This window comes from Hypanus sabinus, chromosome 10 (genome assembly GCF_030144855.1).
Source record: "Hypanus sabinus isolate sHypSab1 chromosome 10, sHypSab1.hap1, whole genome shotgun sequence".
In the NCBI taxonomy this organism is placed as follows: domain Eukaryota; kingdom Metazoa; phylum Chordata; class Chondrichthyes; order Myliobatiformes; family Dasyatidae; genus Hypanus; species Hypanus sabinus.
Window position 1 is genome coordinate 114,453,519 of NC_082715.1, and position 26,760 is coordinate 114,480,278.

General features: G+C 45.2%; 1 protein-coding gene and 1 long non-coding RNA gene across 6 annotated transcripts in view; one reads left to right on the forward strand and one right to left on the reverse strand.

Annotated features, from left to right (window-relative positions):
• LOC132401002 (atypical kinase COQ8A, mitochondrial-like) overlaps positions 1-13,238 on the reverse strand; it is a 47,797-nt gene extending 34,559 nt beyond the window's left edge. The window contains exons 1-3 of one of the 4 annotated variants that reach the window (XM_059982711.1): positions 13,078-13,238; positions 4,943-5,144; positions 4,004-4,336 (exon numbers count right to left, since the gene is read on the reverse strand). In XM_059982711.1, coding sequence (XP_059838694.1) covers positions 4,004-4,336; positions 4,943-5,119 — 510 coding nt within the window. In that variant the 5' untranslated portion in view covers positions 5,120-5,144; positions 13,078-13,238. Of the gene's footprint in view, positions 1-4,003; positions 4,337-4,942; positions 5,145-6,517; positions 6,669-13,073 lie in introns of those variants that run through there. The other 3 variants (XM_059982710.1, XM_059982712.1, XM_059982713.1) reach the window with 3 other exon arrangements.
• Positions 13,239-13,381: 143 nt separating this feature from the next.
• On the forward strand, positions 13,382-24,842 carry LOC132401003 (uncharacterized). Of its 2 annotated transcripts, none has more exons than XR_009514447.1 (3): positions 13,382-13,808; positions 21,562-21,668; positions 24,264-24,842. It is a non-coding gene; the product is annotated as an uncharacterized LOC132401003 (long non-coding RNA). The 2 variants fall into 2 exon arrangements; XR_009514446.1 differs by having other exon boundaries at positions 13,382-13,719.
• The last annotated feature ends 1,918 nt before the right edge of the window (positions 24,843-26,760 follow it).

A 26,760-nucleotide genomic window follows, 5' to 3' on the forward strand; every position in this document is an offset into this window, starting at 1 on the left:
CAGCCTACCCCTATTGATCTGAACCGGGACCACAGCCCTCCACACCCCTACCACCCACTGTGCATAGAAAGACCCCACCACAGCAAAGTCATGGAGCCATTGGTTTTGGACCTTGGTTGAGATACAATCAAAGAACACTGACGTTCTTACTTGGAGACAATGGAACTTGTGTTCATCCAACACATCTAGAATGTTGTTTTTCTAATAGCCCTGCATGGGCAGCTTTGGCATGAATTTCACATACCCTTACAACACAGGCTATTACATCATCAAGTCTATGCATATGGAACAATAGTGCAGACTACTATCTAAACGGGGAGAAGGTTCAAACAGCAGAGGCACAGAGGAACTGTGGAGTCCTTGCACAAGACTCACAGAAGGTTAAATTATAGATTGAGTCTGTGGTAAAGACGACATTCATTTCAAGAGGAACAGAACATAAAAACAAGAGAAAACGCTGAGGCTTTATAAGACACTAGTCAGGCCACATTTGAAGTATTGTCAACAGTTCTGGGCCCCATATCTCAGAAAGGACACGTTTCTATGGAGAGGGTCCAGAGGAGGTTCACAAGGATGATTCCAGAAATGAGGGGTTAACATATGAGGAGTGTTTGGAATTTAGAAGAATGCTGGGGGATCTCATTGAAACCTACTGAATTTTAAAAGGAATGGTTAAAGTTAATAGAAAGGATGTTTCCTATAGGGCGAGTGTCCAGAACTAGAGCGCACTTCAATTTTTAGAGCCTCAAAATTGAAGGGCAGCCCTCTTTGGCCAGAGAGTAGTGAATCTTTGGAAGGTTCTGCTACTGAGTGCTGGGGAGGACAAGACCATGGGTATGTTTACAGTGAAAAAGGATAGCTTCCTGATTGGTCAGGGCAGCAAAGGTTATGGCAAGAAAGCAGAGTGGGATCAGCCATGGTGGAATGGCAGAGCAAACTCAATGGGCTGAATGGCCTAATTCTGCTTCTGTATCTTATGGAACTCTCAGAGAAAATCCTATAAACCCTATTCCCCCAGTAATTTCACCATCATCTACTCCCTCTCACCACTCTCCCAATTGTACTGCCACCCACCAACACCAGGGCCCATTTACACTGGCCGATTCATCTAAAACCCATTTTCTGGATGGAGGAGGAAACCAGAGCACTCTGGGAAAACCAACACAGGCAAGGGGTGAACAGGTAAACCCACAGAGACATTACCTGCTGTAAAAGACTGAATTGGAGTCATTCGAGATACACCACTATGTGTATAGTTGGGCTTGGACAGCACAGTTCCCCATTGGGTCACAGCATCAACAGTAGAGACCCAAAGGATTTTGTGTTTAGAGAGAAGATTAGTGACAAACCCAGTATGCTCCCATTCCCCAAGTTTCAGTACAATGGTGTGGCTTAAAGACAGAACCCTCCTAGATTACTACACCTGACTGGCATAAACAGACATCAGGAATGTACCAAGTGCACAAAGACCAGGAAGAGAGATTCACACATACCAACTGACTGCATAACAGTCTGGTATGGAGGCTCCAATGCACAGGATCACAACAACCTGTAGAGGGTTGTAGACTCAACCAAGTCCATCATGGGCACAGGCTACCCCTCAAGAAGGCAGCATCTATCACTCAGGACCCTAACCATCCAGGACATGCCCTCTTCTCATTACTACCACTGTGGACCCTCCAGACATTTCTAGAGAAATCTCTTCTCTCAGAATCCATGCAATTCTCTACTTGAAAGACTGTGGAAGCTGGATCATTAGAATTATTTGAAGTGGAAGTATTATACATTTTGACAGATTAAGGAACTGAGTGCTATGGGGAGACAGGCTTACGTGACCCACTCCTGCTCCTGTTTTCTCATGTTTGTGTATAGCTCATTGGCTAGGCTTCCCAAAACTGTGAGGAGACAATGTCTAAATGTAAGCTTCAGTGTTTATTCAATGCATTCTTGAACCTACTCCAGAATCCCACCCGTTGACATAAAGTTGCAATTTACCCTTAGTGTAATCTTTCCCCCTCAACAATTGGACCTTCAATCCTGGACTGCTTCGTTTCCAGATACAGTACAGAATACGACTTCACATTACACACAATTCGCCAATGCCTACTTCTAGCAATGACTCATTTGGATTACTTTCTTATGACAACATGGATTACTTGATCCACATTACAATATCAGCGCCCAGAAAAACATTCCCTCCAGTTTGGTTTCCCATTTTAGGAATGAGAGAAAAAAAATCTCTTATACCATATGCTCCTGGAACTTCACATTCTCACACAGCCCTCAATACACTACCTTCCAGATTCCACCACTCACCTGAACTAGGGCCCGTTAACCTACCAACCAGTCCTGATGAAGAGTGGTTGAAACTGTTTATTCTCCTCCATAGATGCCGCCTGACCTGCAGCATTCCTGTGTAGGTGTGGATGCGTGCACAAATGACTGCGGGCGTGTATGTGTGCACTAACCTACTAACCCACAAGGTCACAGGAAAACATGCGAAGTCTACCAGTCAGGATTGAAGTCCGTGGAGTGTGAGACAACAGCATCAACTGTAGGCCCAATATGCTGGATCCCTCTACAACGTCACCTTGCTCCTGATCTCTGACTGATAGCCTTAAAGACCTCAAAGGTTGCTGTTTATCCTTCTACGTTCCAAGGAATAAAAATCTAGCCTCACCCACCTCTCCCTATAACTCAGGCCCTCTATTCTTGAGAATATCCGTAAATCTTCTACACTTTTTCCATTTAACCATATCTTTGCTTCAGACTGATGAGGGCATACTTTTTATTACCCTTACTAAAGCTCAGCCTTTTTTGCTCCAAGAAACCAACCTTGCTCTCTCTCTAGCTTTCACAGGAGTGCTGGCACTACAAGTTGGGACAAGACTCAACCCCAAAGACAACTTTTTCACCCATGTGGAACAAGCTGTCAAAGGAAGTGCCTGAGGCAGGATCATTAACAACATTTAAAAGGCACTTGGACAGGCACATGGATAGGAAAGATTTAGTTGGATATGGACCAAATGCAGGCAAATGGAACTAGCTCAGATTGGCAACTTGATCAGAATCCACTAGTTGGGCTAAAGGTTATGTTTCTCTGCCACATGATTGACTCTAGCCCCTCCCCACACACACAAACCCAGGCAATATCACCTGCACAGATCATGGTGATATCCCCCAGATACACTCAAACACTACCTCACGAAGAAGCAAACCCCAGTGTCACCCATAGATGCGCCTGCATGCACGGTGGCACAGCTGGTAGAAATGCTGTCACAGTGTGAGGCTCCTGGTACAGTGTGCACGCTGCATGTTCTCCAGGACTAGGCGTGTTGCTTCCATGTGTTCCTGCACCCACCCACACCCCACAAACATGCAAGGTGAAACTTTAATAGGCTGCTACAAATTGGTCTTAATGTACAAATGGATGACGGTATGGGCGGGTGAAGAGTAAGGGAGGGGGATGGTTGAGGAAACTCTTCTGAAAATACAGGGGGGAAAAAATGATTAACATAAACGAACCTGAGCAGTGAGCCAAAAGGCATGTACATCTGTGTCTCCCACACACACACTTTTTACATCGATAGCATTCTGCATAGCATCTCCCATCCTCATGAACCCATTACACTACCTTACTTACTTTTCCACACTACTTATTAAACTTATATTTCTGTTTGTAGTTTATAGTATTTTATTATGTATAACAACGTGCTTCTGCTGTAAAACAACAAACTTCATGACAAATGCGAGTGATGTCAAGCCTGATTCCTCTCTGATAAAGGCCGGTAAGACAGGCATACTGTAGCAGCTGCTGCACCAGTCAGACCGTGCAGTCACTGCAAAACCCAGTCTAGAATTACACCCTCCCTGTCATCCCAAAGGTAGCTGTGGAACGCAAACATCAAGTTTCTTTAAATAGTAATCCAGCTCTAGTGTGGTAAAGGCTATGGTGGGGTTGGGGAAGGGTTAAGAGTGAGGAGATGGAAGAAGAGTAACCTACCATCTGTCTGTAGGGTTTGTCTGCTGGGCTGACTTTAGCCTCTCTAGCCTTGTCAATGTCCTCTGCAGTCAGGCCACTAACGGAGCGGTGGTCTTGGTGGAAGAAGCGCATTTGGGCCACGGATGAGAAAGGACGGCTCGGCTGCCCAAAGTGCTGACCTTCCTTCCCAGGGGAGGGGAGGTCAAAGACTGCAGGGTCACCCATCGCCTGGCATTGCTGGTTATCCGTGGCCAAGTCTGGTTCCTTTGAGTCCGAGGCCTTGCTGGAAAGGTCAAATGTGGAGGAGAAATCCTCCTCTGGTTCTGTGAAGTCTTTCCACTGTGACCCAGAGTCCTGGAAAAGAGACCATACCAACAAGTTAGTGGCCAACTTCAAGCAGGAATTTAGTGACAGCCAGAGCCCATGGAGAAAACATACCTGACACAACAGTCACATTCTTACCCCAGCAGCCAATAATAACTAGGGAATTATCCATGATGGAATAGTCTCCATTTACTTGGATAAGTACAGCTCTAACACCATCCATGAAAAAGCAGCCAAATGATTGGCTCCTTATCAACCATTCTCCATCTCTGGCACACAAAAATGTCTCCCAACTAAAAGATGCATTGCGGTCAATTGTTTGCCCAAATTCATGATCTCCACTGCTGAAAGGGCAAAGGAGGATGAGAACAGGACACCATCACCTGCAGGTTCCCCTCCCTCCCCCTTGCCATCCCAACCTGGGAATGGAAAGCTGATCCTGCATTGTCAGTGGTCTAAATCCCTGGAGCTCCCTCCCCAACAGCACTAAGGAAGCACCTTCACCAGAAGGACCATAACAGTTCAATAAGAGAGCTCACCTCCAACTTCTCAAGGGGCAGAGAGGGATGGGAAATAAATGCTGGCCTTGGTAATGATTCCTCGCTACAGTAAGTCAACAATTGGTTTTATTAGTACCTGCATCTTGCCCACCGCTGTGTTGATGACGTCCTCAGCAGATGCCTGCCAGTCTCTGGCCACAGCCATTGCTTCACTGCCCAACACCTTGACACGCAGCTGTGTGGCCTGTGTCTCCACAATGGCTTGGCTCAGCTTCGCTAGGCCCCTCGCCAACATGACAACATCCCCTGCCATCTTCAGCCTTCTCTCCACCCTTTAACTGCGGAAACACAAAACCCAAACCAAACAGTTAAAGCAGAGGCCACCTCACCAAACAAGGGAAAGCACACTAATATAAAAACTCACTTGCCCCAGACAAACCAAACCCTTCATCCACAAGAAATAAAGGGATGGCAAGTTAGCCACCGCCCTCTGCTGCTGGCCCATTCCTTTTTGCTTAACACTCATTCTCATTTACTCAGAAGTCCCATGTTCTGAACCAGTGGGACAGGGACCAACCTGACCTTCCTCTTCCTAACCCAGTGGTTCACACTCAATGTCGCTATCCCATCAGGCACTGCTCATATGCAGGCTTAATCTGGAATGAGTGGCCAAGCTCAATGTGCTCAGGGGGCCTCTGGATTGACTGGGCTTTGGTGGGGGAGGGGGGAAGAGCAGAATGGCAGTTGGAAAGGAGGTGCAAAGTGTCTAAATCATTGAGACATTCCCTCAGCCAGTCTGCGCCATGTACAAACCCTTTTCTCCTTCCCCATGCCAATCTCTCAATAGCTCATCCCTCTCCATTCCCCCGCTTCACATTCTTCACTTGAATTTCCTTTAGCAACCTTGCACCCCACCCCCAGACTGAGGCTGGGACTCCGTAACTTTTACAAAGTATCTTAACACTACCTGGCCCAGAATTGTCCTTTGAAGCCCTTACTAATCAGGATCTGTTTTAAATTTATCTAACAACTTGGCCATCTTTGACAACGAATTCCACAGATTCAACAGCCCCCCCCCACCACCCCCGGCTAAAGAAATTCCTCATCTCTGCTCTAAAGCAACATCATTCTAATCTGAGGTTGTGCCCAGACAACCACATTCTGTAATACTTGCAGCCCTGCAGAAGTAGGCAGATCTTCTGCAGACAACAGAATCGTCCCCTAGGCCCAGCTGCTGGCTTTTCCTGAAGATCAGAGGAGACAACAGCACACACAACCCATCAGATCTGAGCTCAGCAATTGGTTTTACGCTGGTGGCCACAAGTAGCACCCTTGCCTCTGTCAGAGGTCAGGTTCAAGCTCTAACCAGTGGCTGAGCTCAAAATCCAGCTAACACTTCAGAGCAGTGCCACGAGAGTACAGCTACACTGGGAGAGGCTGAATGAGTTCTTCCTTCCACATCTTCAGAACTCAACCTTCCAGATGGTGTTGAACCAAGGCTCTGTTAGTCCATTCAATTGCAAGGGATAAATTGTAAACTGGTGAATTAGTTTATTATCATCCAAATCCCTGTAATGAGGTACAGTGAAAAAAATGGTTTTGCACATCATCCACACAGATCATTTAATCACATTAGTACATCAACAAATTACTTATTTCTAAAAATACGTTATTCAGGATGACAGAGTGGAGCAGCTCATCGAGCTTCTACCTGCCAGCTCTGGTGACCCCTTCAATCCTGATGTCCAGTGCTGCTCTCCCAGTGACCACATGGGCTTCTTCTGAGTGCTCCTGTTTCCTTCCATATCCCAAAGACACACAGGTCTTGAGATTATTGGCAACTGTAAATTGCTGTTAGTGTGTGGGTGAATTGTAGAATCCAGAGAGAGTTGAAGGGAACATGGGAAGAATAAAGTGAGATTACAGATGCCACCCTTCCTTCCCCCCCCCCCCCCCGCCCCAGATTAGAACATCCGACCTACTGCATACAAACCTCGTAGATATGAACTTTTGGGAGACTGGCAGGATGGATTCGCAGGGTGCTGCAGGACCACAGACACCCACTCCCAACTGGGAACTCCAATCACAGTCACATTTCTGACTTGCAAACCATTTGGGTTATGAACTGGTCTCAAGAACAGACCCCTGCCATTACCTGGAGAGGACCAGTAACGTAGGATTAGTGTTTGATGCTCAGCGTGCACTCGAGGAGCTGGAGGGCCTGTTCCCTTACAGTACACAATAACATTGCTCCTTGTTGGAGCTTACTGTGCAGAAACTGGTTGCCACTAATCTCGTATCATTAAAGAAATCAAATTAATTTGGCACAAGAGGCTGCTGATGAGCCTTAGAAACAGCAATCACATTAATCCTATATCGCCCATCCTATTCCCTTAGTCCTATAAATAATTTACGCTCAAGTACCCTCCCAAATCCCTTTCCAAAACCCTGACTAATCCAGTTTTTAACCACTCCTATGGGATGCAAGCTTCAGATTACATCTGTCTCTCAAACAAGTATTTCCTCTTATCCTCTTCAAGAATGTTCAATCTTCAAAAGGTTAGTGTTAATTGTAAAATTTACAACGCACTCTTGGACATCCTGAAATTAAGGAAAGCACAGTCCTCCCCATTGCTCAGCAAGGATGTGTGTCTGGGTGGCCTGAAGATCTACAATCTTAACACAATATATAACACCTTACCCTTAGAAATATGGGTGCTCATGAATCACTTCCTTACTTCAAGAGAACTGTTGAGAGAAAACTTCTGATTGAGCAACTCACTGTGAAGCAATAGCAATGCTCCTTAAAGGGGAAATACACGCTTCTTCAGATGGCCAAGTACTTAAACATTCAACAGTGAGAGAGAGCTGGAGCTCAAGGCAGCAAAGTGAAACACTTGTATTTATAGAACAACGCCTGTTATGACCTATTTGTTTGCCTCACAGCCAATAAAGCCATGGGCTCTATTGGAATGCAAAAGGGCTGGGGTGGGGGTGGTGTTAGTAGCAGTAGGAGACAAATTAAGACAGGGTAGAAAAGGACAAGAGAAGACAAGGGACAGCAATAGGGCAGAGGGAGGAGTTCCAGAATGACTGGGAGATTGGGTAGGGGTTAGTACAACCGTAAAATAAAACTTGTATCAAACAACTGTTTCATTCCTGAATATGTCTACTTGAACCATTGGGTCTCAACCTGAAAACAGGACAGCTGAAAGTCATGGACAGATCTGAGGATGATAGATTGGAGATGAGATGATAGGAAGAGAGAGGGACAATTGGGAAGGGGTCGAAGGGGAAACACTTACAAACAGTGGCTCCGCACGTGGAAAGAGCAGATTAAAAGGAACAGATGTTAAGGAATGAAGAAATAAGTCCAAAGCAAGAAAGATCAGGTTCAGTGCATCAGCTAACAAAACACAGCTTGCCATGGAGTAAGCAATCCCCATGGACACTGTCTCTGCTGCTGTCTGTCACTGACTGGATCAAAGCCACTTTTCCTGCCTCCTGCTCTCCTCAACATCCAGTATTTGTTAGCAAGATTCCCAGGGGTCACTTGGCTCCCAATCCACTCAGCCATTCACTCTCCCAATTTAGTCACCCTACTCAATGTCGAGAGTCAACTGGGAAACGTCCCCAAGGGGTTCACAACACTTTCAAATGCTGCAGCTGTAGACTGGGGAACTCGTTTCTACACAGAAAGGTCCCATTGCCTCATAGCTGAATGACCAACCAACCCATGCATATTATGATTAATGGTTGAGAGTTGGATACACAACACGAGGAAACACTCAGCTCCTCACACCTGACCTGCAATTCAATAGGATCTTGACTCAACTCCCCTTCTATAGCAGTTTCCAGGTTTGATCTTGGCCTCCGATACCAACCACACAGGAGGCTCGGAGTACCTGATGTGTACTGGTTGGCAAGTTCATTGGCAACTGTAATTTAATGTTGGTGGCTGACGAGAACGGGGGGAGAATGAAACAAATGGGGATTGGATTAATGGGACGACGAGGGTTGACTTAGATATGGTGGAGATTACCAGCTCAATCTACCAATCAGTTGTTTCACTGCACATCCCTTCTATAGCCAGGCCACCAAAGCACACAGCCAGACAGCCTTGGTGTAACATCTGGCCCCTGTCCTGCACAAACTGCTCCAAGCTGTAGAGTCCATCTAAACTGTTCACTCGGGTATCTGGGGTGGGGCTTGAACCTGAATTCCCGTTGGGCCAAGGGGAGCATTGCCCACAGTTAACACAATGATTGCCCTCTCTGGTCCCCTCTGCCACACACATACCTCCTGTTACACCCTTGTCACCAAGTACAAATCCCACAGAACCTTCTATGCCAAACATTTCCCCAGCTGCCTGGTCAACAAGAAAGCCCAAAGCTAATATATCTGAAGTTGGTCATGTGTGAAGATTACAATGCTACCTGCGTGACCCTGCCGTGTGTACTTCCTGCAACAGCGTCCACGATTCCATCATTGACAAGCTTCAGGAGGTAGAAGAATTCTTGCTTCTGACTCCTGCTCCACTGTTCCAAAGATCAGTTATCTGTCATGGAGTCACATACAGTTACAATTGAAAGGATAAAATGAAATAATTTTACCCTTTGTGTTGCTTCGCTCCTCACAAGCCCCATCAGCCAGTCTGGACAGTGGCAACAAAGTCAAGCCTAATGATGAACACTGAAGACCCCCACGTGGAGATCATTCTTCCAAGGGGATGAAAGAATATCAATCAGTTGATATTTCTTCTTTCATGGGGAGCGAATTTCTGGAATTCTCTGCCAGGACACCAACAATTAGATATATTTAATGTGGAAATAAATATTAAAGATTGAGAATGGAGGGTTATGGAGAACTGGAACAGTAGACAATTTGAGGCCAGCACAGAACTGCTAGGGTCATGTAGGGCTGTTCTCCTCTGCTTAAGTCCTGCACCTTTTCCCAACCTCCGGCCAACCTCCCTCTCTGCCTCATTCTCCATTTCTTGACTGCGCATCATGATTTAACTTGGAACATTCTGTAACCTTACAATGCTCAAAAACAAGTGCTGGTCACAGAGGGTTCCTATTATTTACACTTGAGCGCCAACCCTCAAACACAAAAGTTAACAGTGGATCATTCTGCTCCAGTCCAGTAATTACTCTGCCCGTGCCACATTCTCAAAACAACATGTTATTACTGGAGGTTGCCAGAACAGGCTGGGAGTGGAGCAGAAGTTTACACAAGACACAGGGACCCGATGAAACTAACTTTGAAACTCAAAGTTTAAGGTTCAAAACAGTACAATAAAGTCAGGCAGATTAAAGGGCAAAGGGCACCCAAAGAAAGCAAGTTTGGACTCCTTTCTCTGGAACAGAGAGAGAGGTCTCTAACCTCACGGCAGTGTTTGCTAGAACATGGAGATAGATTTCCTCTCATGGCATTGACCAGCAAAAACAAACCATAAATATAACACCTCTGCTCCATCCGCCTAAAATGGAACTTCCTGGTGGCCAAATATTTTAATTCCCATTCCAACATGTCATTCCACAGCCTCCTCTTGTGCCACAGTGAGGAAGAGCTTCCAATCTGATGGCATGAATATCAATTTCTCCTTCTGGTAAAAAGAAAATTTCCTTCCCCTTCTATTCCCCATTCTGGCCCCTTAGCTCTTCTCAACTGCCTATCACCCAGCTCTGGTGCCCCTCCTCCTTCCATCTCCTCTATCAGATTCCTTCTTCTCCAGCCCCTTACCTTTCCTAATCAGCTGGCTTCACCTATCACCATCCAGCTAGCCTGCCCCCTCCCCCCACCTTCTTATTCTGGCATCTTCCCCCTTCCTTTCCAGTCCTGCAGAAGGGTCTCAGCCCGAAACGTCAACTGTTTATTCATTTCCACAGATGCTGCCTGTCCTGCTGAGTTCCTCCAGCATTTTGTGTGCTGCTGTAAATATTAAACAGTTGCTAACAACTATGATGTGAAATTCATGGGAAACCTCTGTACTCAAAAACTGGCGAGACTATGGAACTCGAGTCCACAGGATGTGCTTGACATGAACAGAACTTATCCAAGAAGAAAAACAGATCTTGAAGGAAGATGGCAAGTAGGAAGCACGTTACACAGAGTATAAAAACTAACAAGGAACCGATGAATTAAGTGCCTGGATTCTGTATTACCTGAGAAATGAAGCAAGGTTTCAGAACCTGGTTTATTCTTCTTTGATGTGAGACTTGTTTTGTGGCAGTATTACAATGCAAGACATAAAATTAGTATAGTGGCAACAAAAGAAACAATGAGCATGAACCATTCTGATGGCAGAGGGGAAGAAACTACTTCTGAATTGTTGAGTGTAGATCTCCAGGCTTCTGTACTTCCTCCCTGATGGTAGTAACAAGAGGACTTGTTCCATATGGTGATGGATGTTGCCTTCTTCATCTTGGCTTCGTCTGATCCTGTGCATTGGAACCTCCATACCAGACAGTGATGTGACTACACAGAATGCTCTCTATAGAAATCTGTCCTTGGTGACATACCAAATCTCCTCAAACTCCGAACAAAGTCGAGTCACTGGCATTCCTTCTTTATGACTGCATCAATGTTTGGCCCCAGGACAAGACCAGAGATGTTGAGAACCAGGAACTTAAAGCCATTGACTATAGGAAAACAAATGCTGATTAGGTAATTTCACTTCTACCAGTTATCCTCTTACCCTTCTCTTTACAAATGGGAGGCATTTGATGGTAAACTGCGCCTTTAAAAAAAAACAATCAACTTCTATTTCGTGCAGGGTTTCACCCCTGCTGAATACGCTGAGGCAAAACACGTGTATCTCAATGGGAAAAAGTGACCCTGTAATTTACAGTAGAAAAGGTTCCGGCAAATGCCACCTGGAGTTGAAAGGGGTTCCGCCCCCAAGGCTGTTTACACCATTGGACAGAATATTATTGCAGGCAGAATTGCAATTCAGCAAAAATAATAAAGGGCATAAATCGGCACCAAAACAAACTCGCAGTGAAGTCATCGGCCTTGGAAAAATCAGACACTGGTTTTTCAATAGAAATTGGACAGGAAGATTGCGACCCAGAAAAGAGGAAATACAGCTACATTCGCAAGGTTAGAGTCTTAAACACATGAAACTGGACATCTACCTGCCCCATGCACCACACCCCGCCCCCGAGTGACTTTCAAACACTTCGAACCAATACGTTAACTGATAATCTTCCAAACTTTCGGATATCCATCCGCAGATCGCAAACCCTCCAAATATGACAAATCCTCAAAGTTCTTAGATTCTGCATGGGCTTCAAGCCCCCCGAACAACTGTCTCGACACGGGTTCAGACTACTGTTTCTTCTAGATACAGTTCTGAGTGGTGTTTCTCATTCTATTCCCTGTAATCTTCATGTCATCCAAAATCACATCTTTCGTTGATCACGGTTCTTTCATACAAACAAAAGCACAATTCAGCGCAGGTCACACACCACACGTATCCTCTGACCTACGTCAAATCCCAGTTCATCCGGGTCTCTAAATTAAAATCTTGTTTTCACATTCCGCTATGGTTTGCTTTAACCTCCTGACATAACTCTGACCCTCGGGGATATTGATTTCCCCTAATTCTAACGTCTTGTACACCCACCAATTTCAATCAGTATTATGTCTGCCTTCAGCTGGCTCGTCCATTCTCCTCTCCTTCACTTTCCTGATAAATGGTTTTTAAGCTGAAACGTTATCCGCAAATGCTGTCTAATTGAACTTCAACCGTTTTCTGTTTTTACAAACATTGCAAATCCTTTAAATCCTCTACCCCAAAATAAACCTCTAATTCACATTTCATTATGTGACGACACTGTTGTGAAACACGATGATAAACGCTGCCCAAACGCAACGTGCTGTTTATTTACCTCCCACATCAGAACACTATTGACATCCTGCAAAATGTGCCTGAATTTAAAAAAGCAAATAAACTTTGTAATTAACAGATTTGCAAGCTTTAACAGATCTTTTAAGCAGAAGTTAAGTCAAGATCCGTACGACGACAGCGCACAATTACTTTTCAGACTAGTTTGTTTTCATACAAACCAGGGCGTATTAAGCTCTTTGCTCGAGTCAAAGGGAAAGAGGTGCAGCTGCCCGTTTGGGGATTGGGCTAACATTGAGCCTGAAACATTCCGGCTGGACGCAGCAGAACTCGAAGCTGCTGTAATACTCAGCCCCTATCAGTCCGACGTGCGCCATAGGACAAGAGGAAAAGTACCAAAACAAGCAAGACTCACTGACAATTCGGTGTCCCCGCCGATTGAAAACTCCCTAAGCAACACCTTCCTCGCACCGAGTCGCGAAGGCCACGATCAGCACGCATCACCCACAATCTGCCTGTCGTCTCCGTCAGGCAGGCCTGCCCAGCCGCCAGTACCGGCCCAGCCCACCGACACCGCCCATTGGCTCCTTCCAAAGCAAACCGCGTCCCTATTGGACCTGCGCTGGATACCTTCGCCCCCTTCACCAATTTATTGATTGACAGACCCGTCTGTCAAGGGAAGGGACTGGAAAGCGGGAAACGGATTCCGAAGGCCGCGGAGGGGGCGGTCGCGTGGTTACATTCAGAGCGGTGATTGGAGCAGGGGTGGTGTCAATCAGGGAGCTGTTGTTGTTGTTGTCCATTGCCAGTCTATTGACGGCACGACGAGAAGCCCGTGTGCAGCACGCGTGCTCTCTCTTAGGTGACCAATCAGCAGCGGGAAACGTTCGGGCTGGGGCGGGTACCAGGACAGGAGCTACCAATCAGAGCAGTGAGGGCTGGCATAGCGCCAGGGCGGAGGACAAAGCTGAAAATGCGTCAGGTCTCACTTCAGATGGTGGTTTGGTCCAGTGAATCTTTTCTAAACTCTCTGTGGATCTGTACTATCCACAATATTCCAGGTATAGAGTCTATATAGATAATGTTAAATTTGGCGTGTTGCTGGTGACATAAGGGCCTATTCCTCGTTGTATCTCTGAAAACAATTATGGTAAGGCATTTTTACCAACGCATTCAAATTTTAAAATAAAAGCTAACATTCTGTTTGCAACAAATCGTAAGTTAAGCTACAGCCAGAGAACTTCGGTTGCCACATGGTTGTTCTGGGGAGGGTGCAGAAAGAAATTGTCAGGATGTTGGATGGGTAGCTAAAAAAGGACCTGGTGGAGGTATACAAAGCTAGAAGGGGCATAGATAGAGGAGATAGTGAGGAACCTTCCTCATAATGAGGACATCATCACAGCATGGTATGGTAACGGTTCTGCCCAAAACTGCAAGAAATTTCAGAAAATTGTGATCACAGCCCTCATTCAAACCACCCTCCCATCCACTTATCAGTCTGCACTTCACTGTAACTAGGGAAAGCAGCCAACATAATCACCAACCCCTCCCACCCTGGTGATTTCTTTAAAAAAAAGCTTGGCACCACTAGACACAAGGACTGCTTCTATCCTGCTATTCTCAGGATCCTGCAAGGACCTCTTGTGCTGAAAGTTTAATACTTGATCTCCCAAGGTGTCTCCTACACTTTATTTTTCGGCACTGCACTTTGTCAGTAACTTTTATTCTGTTTTCCTTTTACTATCTCGATGTAGTTGTGTTTGGAATTATCTGTTTTCACGGCAAGCACACAAAACCTTTCCACTCTGCTTTCACCAATAATAATTAAATAAGTTTGAGGTCATAGGTTACAATAAAGGGGAAGAGATTCAGAGAAGAACTGAGGAAGAGATTTTTACCCAGATTGTGTTTGAAATCTAGAACGCAGCAAAAGGGCAGTAGAGGCAGAGACTCTCACAACTTTTAAGAAGTACTTAGACAAGCACTTGAATTGCCTAGGTGGAGAAAGCTATGAGCCACGTGCTGGAAAATGGGTTTAGAACAGATACTTTTTGATAGCTTGGATCTGGTGGGCTGAAGAGCCTGTTTCCCTGACTCCTTGACTTGATTTGCATTCCTTATCACTTGCTATGCCTGCATGTTGGCTTTCAGTGACTTATACACAATGTTTAAGTCCCTTTGAACATCAGTGTTATTCAAGCATTCATCAATTAAAAAATATCCCTCTCTGATTTCTGCTGAATGGTAGGTGATCACTCATTTTTAACATCAGATTCTATCTACCGTGTTTATACCCATTCGCTTTGCTTAAGTGCTTTCCCTGGGTTTCTGTATATCCTCTTTCCAATTCAATATCCCACCTTGTGTGTGTCAACAGCTAACTGTGAATATAAATAAAGCCTGTGGTCAACGTTAAGTTTCTTATGCCATAGATGCTGCCTTACCTGCTGTGCAGTTTGTGTATACCCTCCCCACTACCCCAGTAAAGCAGCCAACATAACATGGTCAAAGACCACCCCACCCCACTCTCTTCTCTCCCCCTCTCCAGTAAGAAGATACAAAAGCCTGCAAGCATGTATCACTGGGTTCAAGGACAGCTTCCATCCTGTTGTTAAAAGACCATTGAATGGTTTCCTAATATGATAAGTCAGACATTGACCTCACAATCTCCCTCATTAGGGTCTTGCAACTTGTTGTTTGCCTGTTCTGCACTTTAACTGTAACGCTTCATTCTGCATTCTGTTATTGTTTCGCCTTTCATCACCTCAAAGCACTCTTGTAATTAAGTGAACTGTGACACGTGACAATAATAAACCAATTTACCAGATTTGCAGGATTTTGCATTTCAAGTAGAGGAAGGGATGAGGCCTGGGCTCAGATAATGAGGAGCTGAGGGGGTGGACAAAATTCATTGGTGGAGTAGAGGCAGATCATGTTTGAAAGGAATTCTTAGCTGTTGAGGGGAGAGAATCAAGACTGGCAGCAGGAGGACCAAAGTTCAATGAGAGTGAACCAGTTAGAGGGGAGCACTGTTACAGGGAGAGTTGAGCAGAGCCGGATAAAGACTAGTCCTATAAGAAGTCAGGAAACAATTGGAGTGAGATAAGGCACATGGCAGGAGGCAGAAACAGCCGGAACCAGCAAGAATCGGGGTTCAATATCAAGAGGCAACACCAAGCAAGATGTTGTGCAAAGGTAGGCAGTGAAAGTATACACCCCAGCTTTCCCCCACACCACCACTATCTCAGATACCTGTCCTGAGCCTAGCACATAGCTGCAGTCATGAAGAAGGAGCACCAGCCCCTCATATTTCTTGGGAAATTTGGCATGTCACCAAATATTCTCATAAATTTCTACAGATGCACTGTTAAAAATATCTTGATTGGTTTCATCATAGCCTGATATGGTGCTTCCATTGACAACACCATCTGGGTCATGGCCTCTCCTCAGTGCTACATCAGGCAGGATGCATAGATGTTAGAAGTCCCACACCAGCTGGTTCAGAAACAATAGGTGGCTCAGCACACCCTTTGGCCAATCAAGGAAAAAGCTAACTGAAAGACAAGAGCTCAAAGCCAAGACAAAGTTCTTGAACTTCCTCTACCCTCCTACGTGCTCCTGAGATCCAGTCTCCCCAAACCGAAGATCTGAATAATGCTGTGACTGCAAAATACTCTGTACATCCAGACTGTAACAAGATGCTACCCTGTCACAGGAAGAGAATACTAGGCAAACAGAAGAAGCACATCACAGATAGAGTCATAGACAGAGATGCAGAATGGAAACAAGGCTTTCACCCCATCAAAGCTCCATCAATGATCTATCACCCACACACTGATTCCATATCCCATCCAAAAATATATTCTCTTTACATTGTAACGTTCAAACAACACCAAGGACAATTAACAGAATTAGGTAATTCGGCCCGTCGAGTCTGCTCTGCCATTCCGTCATGGCTGATCCTGGGTCCCACTCAACTCCATACACCTGCCTTCTCACCATGTCCTTAGATGTCCTAACCTATCAGGAAACGATCAACTTCCAACTTAAATAAACCCAATGACTTAGCCTCCAGCACATTCTGTGGCAGAGCATTCCTTAAGTTCACAACTCTCTGGCTGAAAACATTCCTCCTTACCTCTATTCTAAAAGGTCACCCCTCAACTTTGAGACTCTGCCCTCTAGTTCTGGATAACCCCAGTATTGGAAACATCCTCTCCACCTTATCTAGTCCTTTCAACATTTGGTTGATCTTGATGAGATCCCCCAGCATTTTTCTAAATTCCAGTGAGTACAGGCCCAAAGCTGCCAAATCCTCCTCATATGTTAACCCCAACATTCCCAGGATAATCCTTGTGAACCTCTGGACTCTCTCCAATGAAAACACATCCCTTCTGAGATATGGGATCCAAAACTGTTTACAATACTCCAAGTGTGGCCTGACTAGTGTCTTATAAAGTCTCAGCATTATCTCTTTACTTTTAAATTCTATTCCCTTTGAAATAAATGCCAACATTGCATTTGCCTTCTTTTACCACAGATTCAATCTGTAAATGAACCTGCTGGAAGTCTTCCACGAGGACTCCCAAGTCCCTCTGCACCTTTGATGTTTGAACCTTCTCCACATTTAGATAATAGTCCGCACTATTGTTCCTTTTACCAAAAAGCATATTATACATTTTCCAACACTGTTCCATCTGCCGCTTTTTTGCCCATTCTTCCAATTTGTCTCAGTCCAGATGCAATTGGATTGCTTTCTCAGTACTACCTACCTCTCCACCTATCTTTGTATCATCTGCAAACTTTGCCACAAAGCCATCAATTCCATTATACAAATCATTGACAAACAATGTGAAAAGTAGTGGTCTCAATATTGACCCCTGAGGAACACCACTAGTCACTGGCAGCCAACCAGAAAAGGCCCCCTTTATTCCCACTCACTGCCTTTTGCATGTCAGCCAGTGCTTTCCTGTAATGCCATAGGATTTTACGTTATTAAGCAGCTTCATCTGTGCTACCTTATCAGATGCCTTCAGAAAATCCATGTAAATGACTTCCACTGCCTCTCCTTTGTCCACCCTGCTTGCTAATTGCTCGAAGAACTCTGAAAGATTTGTCAGGCAAGATTTCCCTTTACAGAAACTGTGCTGACTTTGACTTGTTTAATCATTAGTCTCCAAGTACCCCGAAACCTCATCCTTAATACTGTAATAGACTCCAACACTTTCCCAACCACTGAGGTCAGGCTAACGGGCCTATAATTTCTTTTGCCTTCCTCCCTTCTTAATGAGTGGAGTGATATTTGCAATCTTCCAATCCTCCAGGACCATGCCAGAAGCAAGTGATTCTTGAAAGATCATGACCAATGCATTTGTTACCTCTTCAGTAACCTCTCTCAGGACTCTGGGATGTAGTCCATCTGGCCCAAGTGACTTATCCACCTTAAGACCTTTTGAGTTTATCTAGCACTTTTTCCTTTGTAATAGCAATGGCACTCATTCCTGCTCCCTGACACTCATGGACCTTTAGCATACTGCTGGTGTCTTCCACAGTGAAGACTGATGCAAAGTACTCATTATGTTCATCTGCCATTTCTTTGTCCCCCATTACTATCTCACCAGCATCAGTTTCCAGTAGTCCAATATCAACTCACATCCCTTTTTCTGTTTATATAACCGAAAAACTTCTAATATCTTGCTTTATATTATTGGTTAGTTTGCCCTCACATTTCATCTTTTCCTTTCTTATAGCTTTTTTAGTTGCCTTTTGTTGGATTTTAAAAGCTTCCCAATCGTCAAACTTCTCACTCACTTTTGCTGCCTTATATGCCCTTTCCTTGGCTTTTGTGCAGTCTTTAACTTCCCTTGTCAGCCACGGTTGCCCACCCCTGCCATTTGAGAACTTCTTCCTCTGTGGGACATAACTATCCGAGCACTCTGTACATTTTTGGGATGTAGAAGGAAACCATCGCCCGCTGAGGGATAGCCACAGGGAGAATGTCCAAGTTCTATGCAGGCAGCGCCTGAAGTTGGGATTGACCTCTGAATGATCTCGTCGAATGTCTCTTCACCTTTCCTTTGAGGCTAAGCTTTAAGAGCTGAGGTGAGGCATTATCTTTCAGGTGACCTTCAAACCCACATGTTCATCATGAGGCACAGCATACCTTTCACAGCTTCCTCAGTCTCCTCTCTTCCCAATCCAGATTTAACTTCCATGTGGTTTGAGCTCTTTCTGACATGTTTACCATAAGAAGGAGCTTTGCTTTACTCTCATCACTTCCCAGTCTAACTTTACACGGCCTTATCACCTTGCTCCTTCTCCCATCATACATACAAGGAAAGTTAAAGGGTTTCTTGAACTTCATTCAATATACTGCAATCCATGCCAGTGTTTTACCTTTAATCCTATGAGTAATATTTTTTTTCAAGCTAAAACTGCTTCTCAATTCCAGATAGTATGTGCCCAACCATCCCAACCTTTCCTCATAAGGCAATCTCCAAAATCAACCTTGTGAACTTTGCAAATTTTCTAACCGGAATGCTCAGCATTTGGCAATTTGTCTTAATTTAAATCACATTTAGCTTTTATAAGATACACAAAGTGCTGGAGGAATGCAGCAGGTCAGGCAGCACCTATGGAGGAGAATAAACAGTCAACGTTTTAGACCAAGGCCTTTCATCAGGACTATAAAGCCAGAAGAGGGGGAAGTGGGGTGAAGTAAGATACTGGGAGGTGATAGGTAGAAGATGTGAGTGGCTGAAGAAAAAGGGATCTGAGAGGACAAGGCAGTGAACCATGAAAGAAAGGGAAGGAGGTTGGGGAGGTGATGGGAATGGAAGGGCAAGAGGGGAACCAGAATAGAAAAAGAGGTGGGGGGGTAGAAATTACTAGAAGTTAGATAAATCAGTGTTCATACCAGGTTAGAGGCTACCCAGAAGAAGCACATGTAATCTGCTGTAAGGTTTCACTGATAATGTAATGGTTTCTCTGTAGCAGCAATGTTCGGGTTATGACTAGAGATAACGGGGTTTGGAATGCTGTTGTTCTTCCTTGTGAGCTGGAAGAGAGATTTTTGCCGGGGAGAGATGAGGAGAGAAGACACAAATGGAGAGAGTTGGAGCGAGGGTCCAAGTTCACCCCGAGGAGGTCAATGGTGGACGATCAGCTTATCAATGAGCTCCAACATTGCGCAACAGACTGTTTAATAAGATTGGGCCCTTCTTTCTTTTTTTTCATTTCTTTACTAACCACATAGTCAAAGAATTATAAAGCTTAATCATTTATTGGTATATTTTGTGTGTGTGTGGCCTCCGTTGGTCGTGGTCGACCACGGGTACTGTGCCTCTGGTAGTCACTGGGAGTGGCCTCTCCAGGCCAGTGTGATATGGAGATCCATCTGTTGCCCACCCCCCATGCTGATGACCAGTCCAAAGGGACGACGAAAGTCGATACAGTCTGGTGCCAGCGGCATTGCAGGAGTTGCTGTGCCGGTGCTGGGTACAGCAGTCAGCCACCTTCGGGACTCCGACTCCAGATTTTTCCTTGGGGTTTACTCCCAAAGCCTTTCCCGTGAGCAGGTATAGCCGCAGGGCTGTGGAGGTTTGAAATCAGAGCTTTCCCTCTCCTAGATGAGCTACCATCTGTGGTTAATGAGCCCCATCTGCCCAGAGCAACTGGTTTTAAGGCGCCAGTGGCCCACCTTTGCCCGTTTTCCTGTCAGTGAGAACAGCTCCACCAGATATAAGAGCTATGCCACATGTAAAGGCCAGGAGTTGGACTTGGTCGTCAGAGGCTGTTTGAGATGCACGCATGAAGAGAATTTGTTCAGCAGTGGGAGCTCATCCCCACTACCACCCTTCGGCTATGACTACCTTTGGAGCCTGCATATTGTGTGTTGTTTGTTATTTCGAGGTACTGATTTGTAACGGGGGACACATCGCACAGCATCCACCCAAAACGAGATTTCTTACGTTTGGCCAGGCGAGGGCTATCACCCCTATATTAAGCTGCTAGCCAAAGCAAGAGTTACACATCGAGCAGTACAGCGTGGGAACAGGCCCTTTGGCCCACAACATCATGAACAACCAATTAAATCAGTAATCAAATGGCTAACTAAACTAATCTCTTCTGCCGACACAGTGTCCTTATCCTTACATTTTCCTCATGTCATGTTCCTACCTAAGCATCTCTTAAAAGTTTCTGCCTCTAGCATCATCCAGACAGCGCATTCCAGACACCCACCACTCTCTTTGTGAAAAAAAAACTTGCCCCTCACATCTCCTTTGAAATTACTCCCTTCTTGCCTTAAAGGTATGCATTCTGGTATTAGACATTTCAACTTTGGAAAAAAATATTGCCTGTCTACACTATCTATGCCTCTCATAATCTTATTAACCTCTCTCTGATCTCCCCTCAGCCTCCGCCACTCGAGAGAAAACAACCCAAGTTTGTCCAACATCTCATTATAGCACATGCCCTCAAATCCAGGCAACAGCCTGGTAAACCTCTTCTGACCCCTCTCCAAAGCCTCAACATCCTCCCTGATCAGGACTGTATGCATTACTCCAGATTTATCCTAACTAGAGCTTTACAAATCTGCAACATTACTTAGTATCTTTTGAACTCAATGCCTTGACTAATAAAGAGAAGAATGTGATGTGCCTTCTTAACCACCCTATCGACCTGTGTAGCCAGGAAGCTATGAACTTGCACCCTAAGGTCCCTCTGTTCATCAACACGAATAAGGACCTTGCCCTTAACAGTGTACTGTCTCTTTGCATTTTCACTTACCAAGGTGCAACACTTCACATTTGGCCAGGTTAAACTCCATTTGCCATTTTTACGCCCACCCAATTTTCAGATCATCTGCACTTACTAACCCACCCATCTATATTTTCATTCAGATCACTTATATACATCACAAACAGCAGAGGTCTGGGTCCAGATCCCTGCAGAACACCATGAATGACAGACCTCCAGCGAGTGGTCCTCTATCCTCTGTCTCCTATGGGTAAGTCCTGATGGCCAAATGGCCAAGTCACCATGGATCCCATGCATCTTGATCTGGATGAGCCTCACATGAGGGACCTTACCATACTCCTTACTAAAATCCATGTAAACAACATCCACAGCTCTACCTGCATCAATCACCAGTGTCACTTTGTCAAAAAATGCAATCAAGTCAGGAAGACACCATTTGCACCACACAAAGCTATTCTGTCTTTCCTTAATAAGACCTTCATTTTCCAAATACTCATAAATTGTATCCCTATGAATTTTCTCCAGTAACTTCCCTGCCACTGATGTGAGACCAATCTATAGTTTCCAGGTTTATTCCTAATTCCCTCTCGAATAATGGAACAACATTAGCTACTCGCCAGCCCTCTGGACCTTGCCTGTGGTGAGAAAGGCCACGAAGATATTGGTCAAGGTCCCAGCAATCCCTTCTCTTGCCTCACTCAATAACTTGGAATATATCACATAAGGCCCTGGGGATCTAAACTCTTAATGCTCTTTAAAAGACCAAACACTACCTCCTCCTTTATCTCAAAATGCCGTATTATATCAAGACACTCAGCATTGATCTCCTTATCCCTACATCTTTCTCCTTGGTAAATACTGACATAACATCCAAGGAAATGTTATGCCTTTATCCATGAGTGGTCCCACCCTCTCCTCTTGATGTATGTATAGAATGTTTTGGGATTGTCTTTAATCCTACTTGTCAAGGACTTTTCATGGTCCCTCCTGGCTTTCTTAATTCCCTTCTTGAGTTATTTTCAGGCTTCTTTAGAATCCTCATGGGCTCCACTTGATTCTAGCTCCCTAAGCTTTCCATACTTTTCCTCTTTCTTTTTGACTAAATTCATCACCTTTCTTGACATCCAAATTTCTCTTACCTTGCCAGCCTTGTCCGTTTTTCTTGGTGGAATGTACCTGCCCTGCATTCTGTGCAGTTTGTCTTTAAAGTTGGTCTTCATGTGTCAGATGTGGACGTGCCCAACAACAGCTGTTCCCAATTAACCCTCCTTAGTTCCTGCCTAATGCTCTCATAATTTACCCTGCTCCAATGTAATACTCTCCCACAAGGTCCATATCCTTATCTACAGCTATATTAAAACTTAAGGAGTTGTAGTCACTGTTTCCTAGTGGTTCACCCACTGAAAGGTCAGTCAGCTGGCCAGGCTCATTACACAACATCAGGACCAGTACAGCCTCTCCTCTTGTTGGACCATCCACATATTGAATTAAGAAAACCTCCTGAATGCCCTAACAAATTCTGCCCCATCTAAATCTCTTGCACTCAGAAGGTACCTGTTTATATTAGGAAGGTTGAAGTCCCCCATGACAACAACCCTATTGATTATACACATTTCCTTAATCTGCCTGCATATAGGTTCCTCAATGTCCTAGTGGCTATTGTGGGGGGGGGGGGGGTTGTCTGTAATGCAATCCCATTACAGTGATTTCACACTTCTTATTTTTGAGTTCTGCCTACATCGACTCAGTGAGTGAGCCCTCCATTGAGTGCAGCTGTGATATTGTCCCTGATTAGTAGTGCAACTCCCCCACCTCTTTGACCTCACTCTCTATCTTTTCTAAAGCATATAAACCCTGTGACATTAAGCACTCATTCCTGTCCCTCTCTCAGTCAAGTCTCTCCACATCATAGTTCCATATACTGATCCATGCTCCAAGTTCATCACCTTTACCCAAAATACTTACGGCATTAAAATGCACACATTTCAAACTATCCATCCCATGGTATCTATCACTTTGTTCCTGCCTGTTTTTACTGGCTCTGACGTTACCTTCCTCTTCATCTCTCCACTTCCTGATCTAGTGCTCTGGTTACCATAACCCTGCCAATCTAGTTGAACCCCTCCTGAACTAGTTTAAACCCTTCTGAGAAGCACTCAGAGTACGAGGTGTTGCTCCTCCAACCTGACTGTGGCCTCTTGTGACAGTAGAGGAGGCCATAGACAAACATGTTTTAATGTAACAGAAGGCCACTGGGAAATCCTACGTTTCGTGACAGATTTTTTTTTCGCAAAATAGCAAAGCTCACATTTTCCCACATTAAACTATGTCAATTTTTTGCCTACTCACTTAACCCCTGCTCTCTCCCAATCCCTATCTGTGATGGGCCCTTTCAACACACACAAAATACTAGAGGAACACAACAGGTCAGGCAGCATCAAGGCAGGACTGGTTTCAGCTCAAAACATTGACTGTACTGTTTTCCCAGATACTGCCTGGCCTGCTGTGTTCCACCAGCATTTTATCTGTGTTGCTCAGATTACCAGCATCTGCAGATTTTCTCCTGTTTGTGATAGCCCTTTCTTCATCCTTCCCAAACAGCCCCTCATCTCCCTACCTTTTAACACTGCCTCCTCCTCATACCCTATCCCTCAATACACAGCTCCTACCCCTGTCAGTCCCTTTCCTCGTCTGCCTTCATCTGCTCCCCTCCTTTGGCACCCTCTTTCCACCATCTCTTTATACACCAGCTATTCACCCCTTTCCCATTTTTGGGTCCTAATGCTTCTCTTAACATGACCCTCTCCACCCCTCCCTTGAACTCCTTCTCTTTGTTGGTCTTCAGCTCTGGACCCCCACCATCCTCTCCCCATTTCGCCGTTTAAAGCTTCCATTAATCGCTGAGTAAAGTGTTGAGGAAGGTTGAGACTGAGGCGAATGCAAAAAGACGAGCAAGAGTTCAGCGCCAACTGCCTTCCTTTTGATTGCTGCCAGAGAAGGTATCTGTGAGCGGCCCATCACCGTGTGGCTCGTTGTGGCAGGAGGGTAGGCCTCTCTCTGCCTCGTGTGATGACCCTGTCTTTCAATGAATGTTGGAGATATTGTCAGATGGTATCGTGGTTTTGCGTTTCTAGATTGGACTATTGCGTCTACAGACTGGATTTTTTCAAACTTATAATTTCTATGTTCTGTGTTTTTTTAATCGCCTGTTCCTTTTCCTTTTTGTTGTGCAAGGGGAGGGTGTTTGTGGGTGTTCAGTTTTTTTGTGTGGGTGTGTTTCTTTAGGGGTTGATGTTACTATTCAGTTTTGTGGGGGGAGGGGAGTTTTTTTTGTGAGGGGCTTAATGATCAGAATGCCATTCTTTTTTTGTGCAGGGGTGGTGGGTTCAATTTTTTTCTGTCTGAATGACTTTCATGCTCTTTCTTTGTTTTGTGACCATCTGGAGAAGACAAATTTCAGAGTCGTATATGAATAAATGCTTTGAACCTTCGAATCTTTGAGTGAGTTGCAGCTTGAACAAAACACATAAGATCCTGAAAGGCTTTGGCAGGTTAGGTATAAGGAGGCTGCTTCATCTCGTGGGAGAATCTAAAACCAAGGGTAACTGCTTAAAACTAACACAGAGATGAGTCAATTATTTTTCTTTTCAAATGAGTGTTACCCAACTGTTGAATTCATTAAAGTGGAACTCTCTCCAAGATAGACGTGAAGCCCACCGCCTGACCTGTTTTTACAGAATATTAAATGGTCAACTTGACATAGACTACCAATCCTACACCAAACCCAAAGCTATTAGGAGCAGACGAGGGCACTCATTTCAATTTGAAATACTAACTGCCAAGTCAGATGTGTACAACAATTCATTCTTCCCCCACACAATTAAAGCATGGAATAATCTTCATCTTACCATAGTCACACAATCAAACCCAATTAAATTTAAGACAGCTCTTCTTCTTCAAAAATCTCCTTCTTGACCACCCTCCACCACCTCCAGTTTAAATTCCATGCAGAATATTTTGGAGGACCGAGGACCAAGAACCAAGGACCAAGTTGTAGACCTAACTAATGCCTATGGCTCCATCCCACACAAGCTCGTTGAAACAGCACTGACAAGACACCATGTTCCAGAGATGATCTGAAACCTCATTCTGGACTATTACAGCAACTTAAGGTTGAGAGTCTCCTCAGGGTCACAAACATCTGCCTGGCATCAGCTGGAGAAGGCATAATCACTGGCTACACAATCTCGTTGTCACTCTTCTCATTGACCATGAACATGATTGTCAAGTCAGCGGAGGTGGAATGTAGAGGCGCCATGTCTAGATCTGGCACTCGGCAGCCCTCTATAACAGCATTCATGGATGACCTGACGGTGATGGCAACATCCGTCCCTGGGTGCAGATGGATCCTTCAAGGGCTGGAACAGCTCATCTCATGGGCAAGGATGAGCTTTAAACCAACCAAGTCCAGGTCTCTGGTCCTGAAGGAGGGAAGAGTGGCCAACCGGTTCCGCTTTACCCGAGGAGGGATCCAGATTCCAACAGTGACAGAAAAACCAGTCAAGAGCCTGGGCAAGATCTTCTACAGTTCCCTGAAGGACACAGCCACACTTCAACAAACCAGGAGCAACTTGATAACCTGGCTCACTGCAATTGACAAATTGGGTCTTCCACTGGATGTACCAACACGCAGTCTTGCCAAGGCTACTCTGACCCTTTCCAGTCTACAAGGTGCCAATATCAGCAGTGTAGGCTCCAGAGAAGACCATCAGTCAGCTTCTCCGGAGGTGGTTGGGGCTCCCCCGGACCTTAAGCAGCATTGACCTGTATGGGCATTCCACCAAGCTGTAGCTCCTCATCAGCGGCCTACCAGAGGAATTCAAAGTCACTCGCTCCAGGGAGGTTACGATGTACCGAGACTCCTCTGATGTTAAGGTCGCTTTGGCAGGAATCCGCGTAAAGACTGGAAGGAAGTGGCAGGCACAGGAAGCGGTCGACAGAGCGGAGGCACGGCCACGGCACAACATTTTGGTGGGCACTGTGGTGGTGGGGCGGGCAGGACTGGGCTGTTTTCCCAAACCACGCTATGACAAAACCCGCGGAAAGGAGAAGCGTCAACTGATTCAGGACGAGATATGAGCAGAAGTGGAGGAAGAACGATACAGCAGGATGGTCGGCATGTACAAACAGGGCATCTGGACTAGATGGGAGCGTGTGGAACCTCGCGAGTTCACCTGGACAGAGCTCTGGAGAGCCGAACCAATGTGTATCAAGTTTCTCATCCAATCAGTCTATGACGTTCTCCCAAGCCCGGCCAACCTGCCCAGGTGGGGCATGGCAAA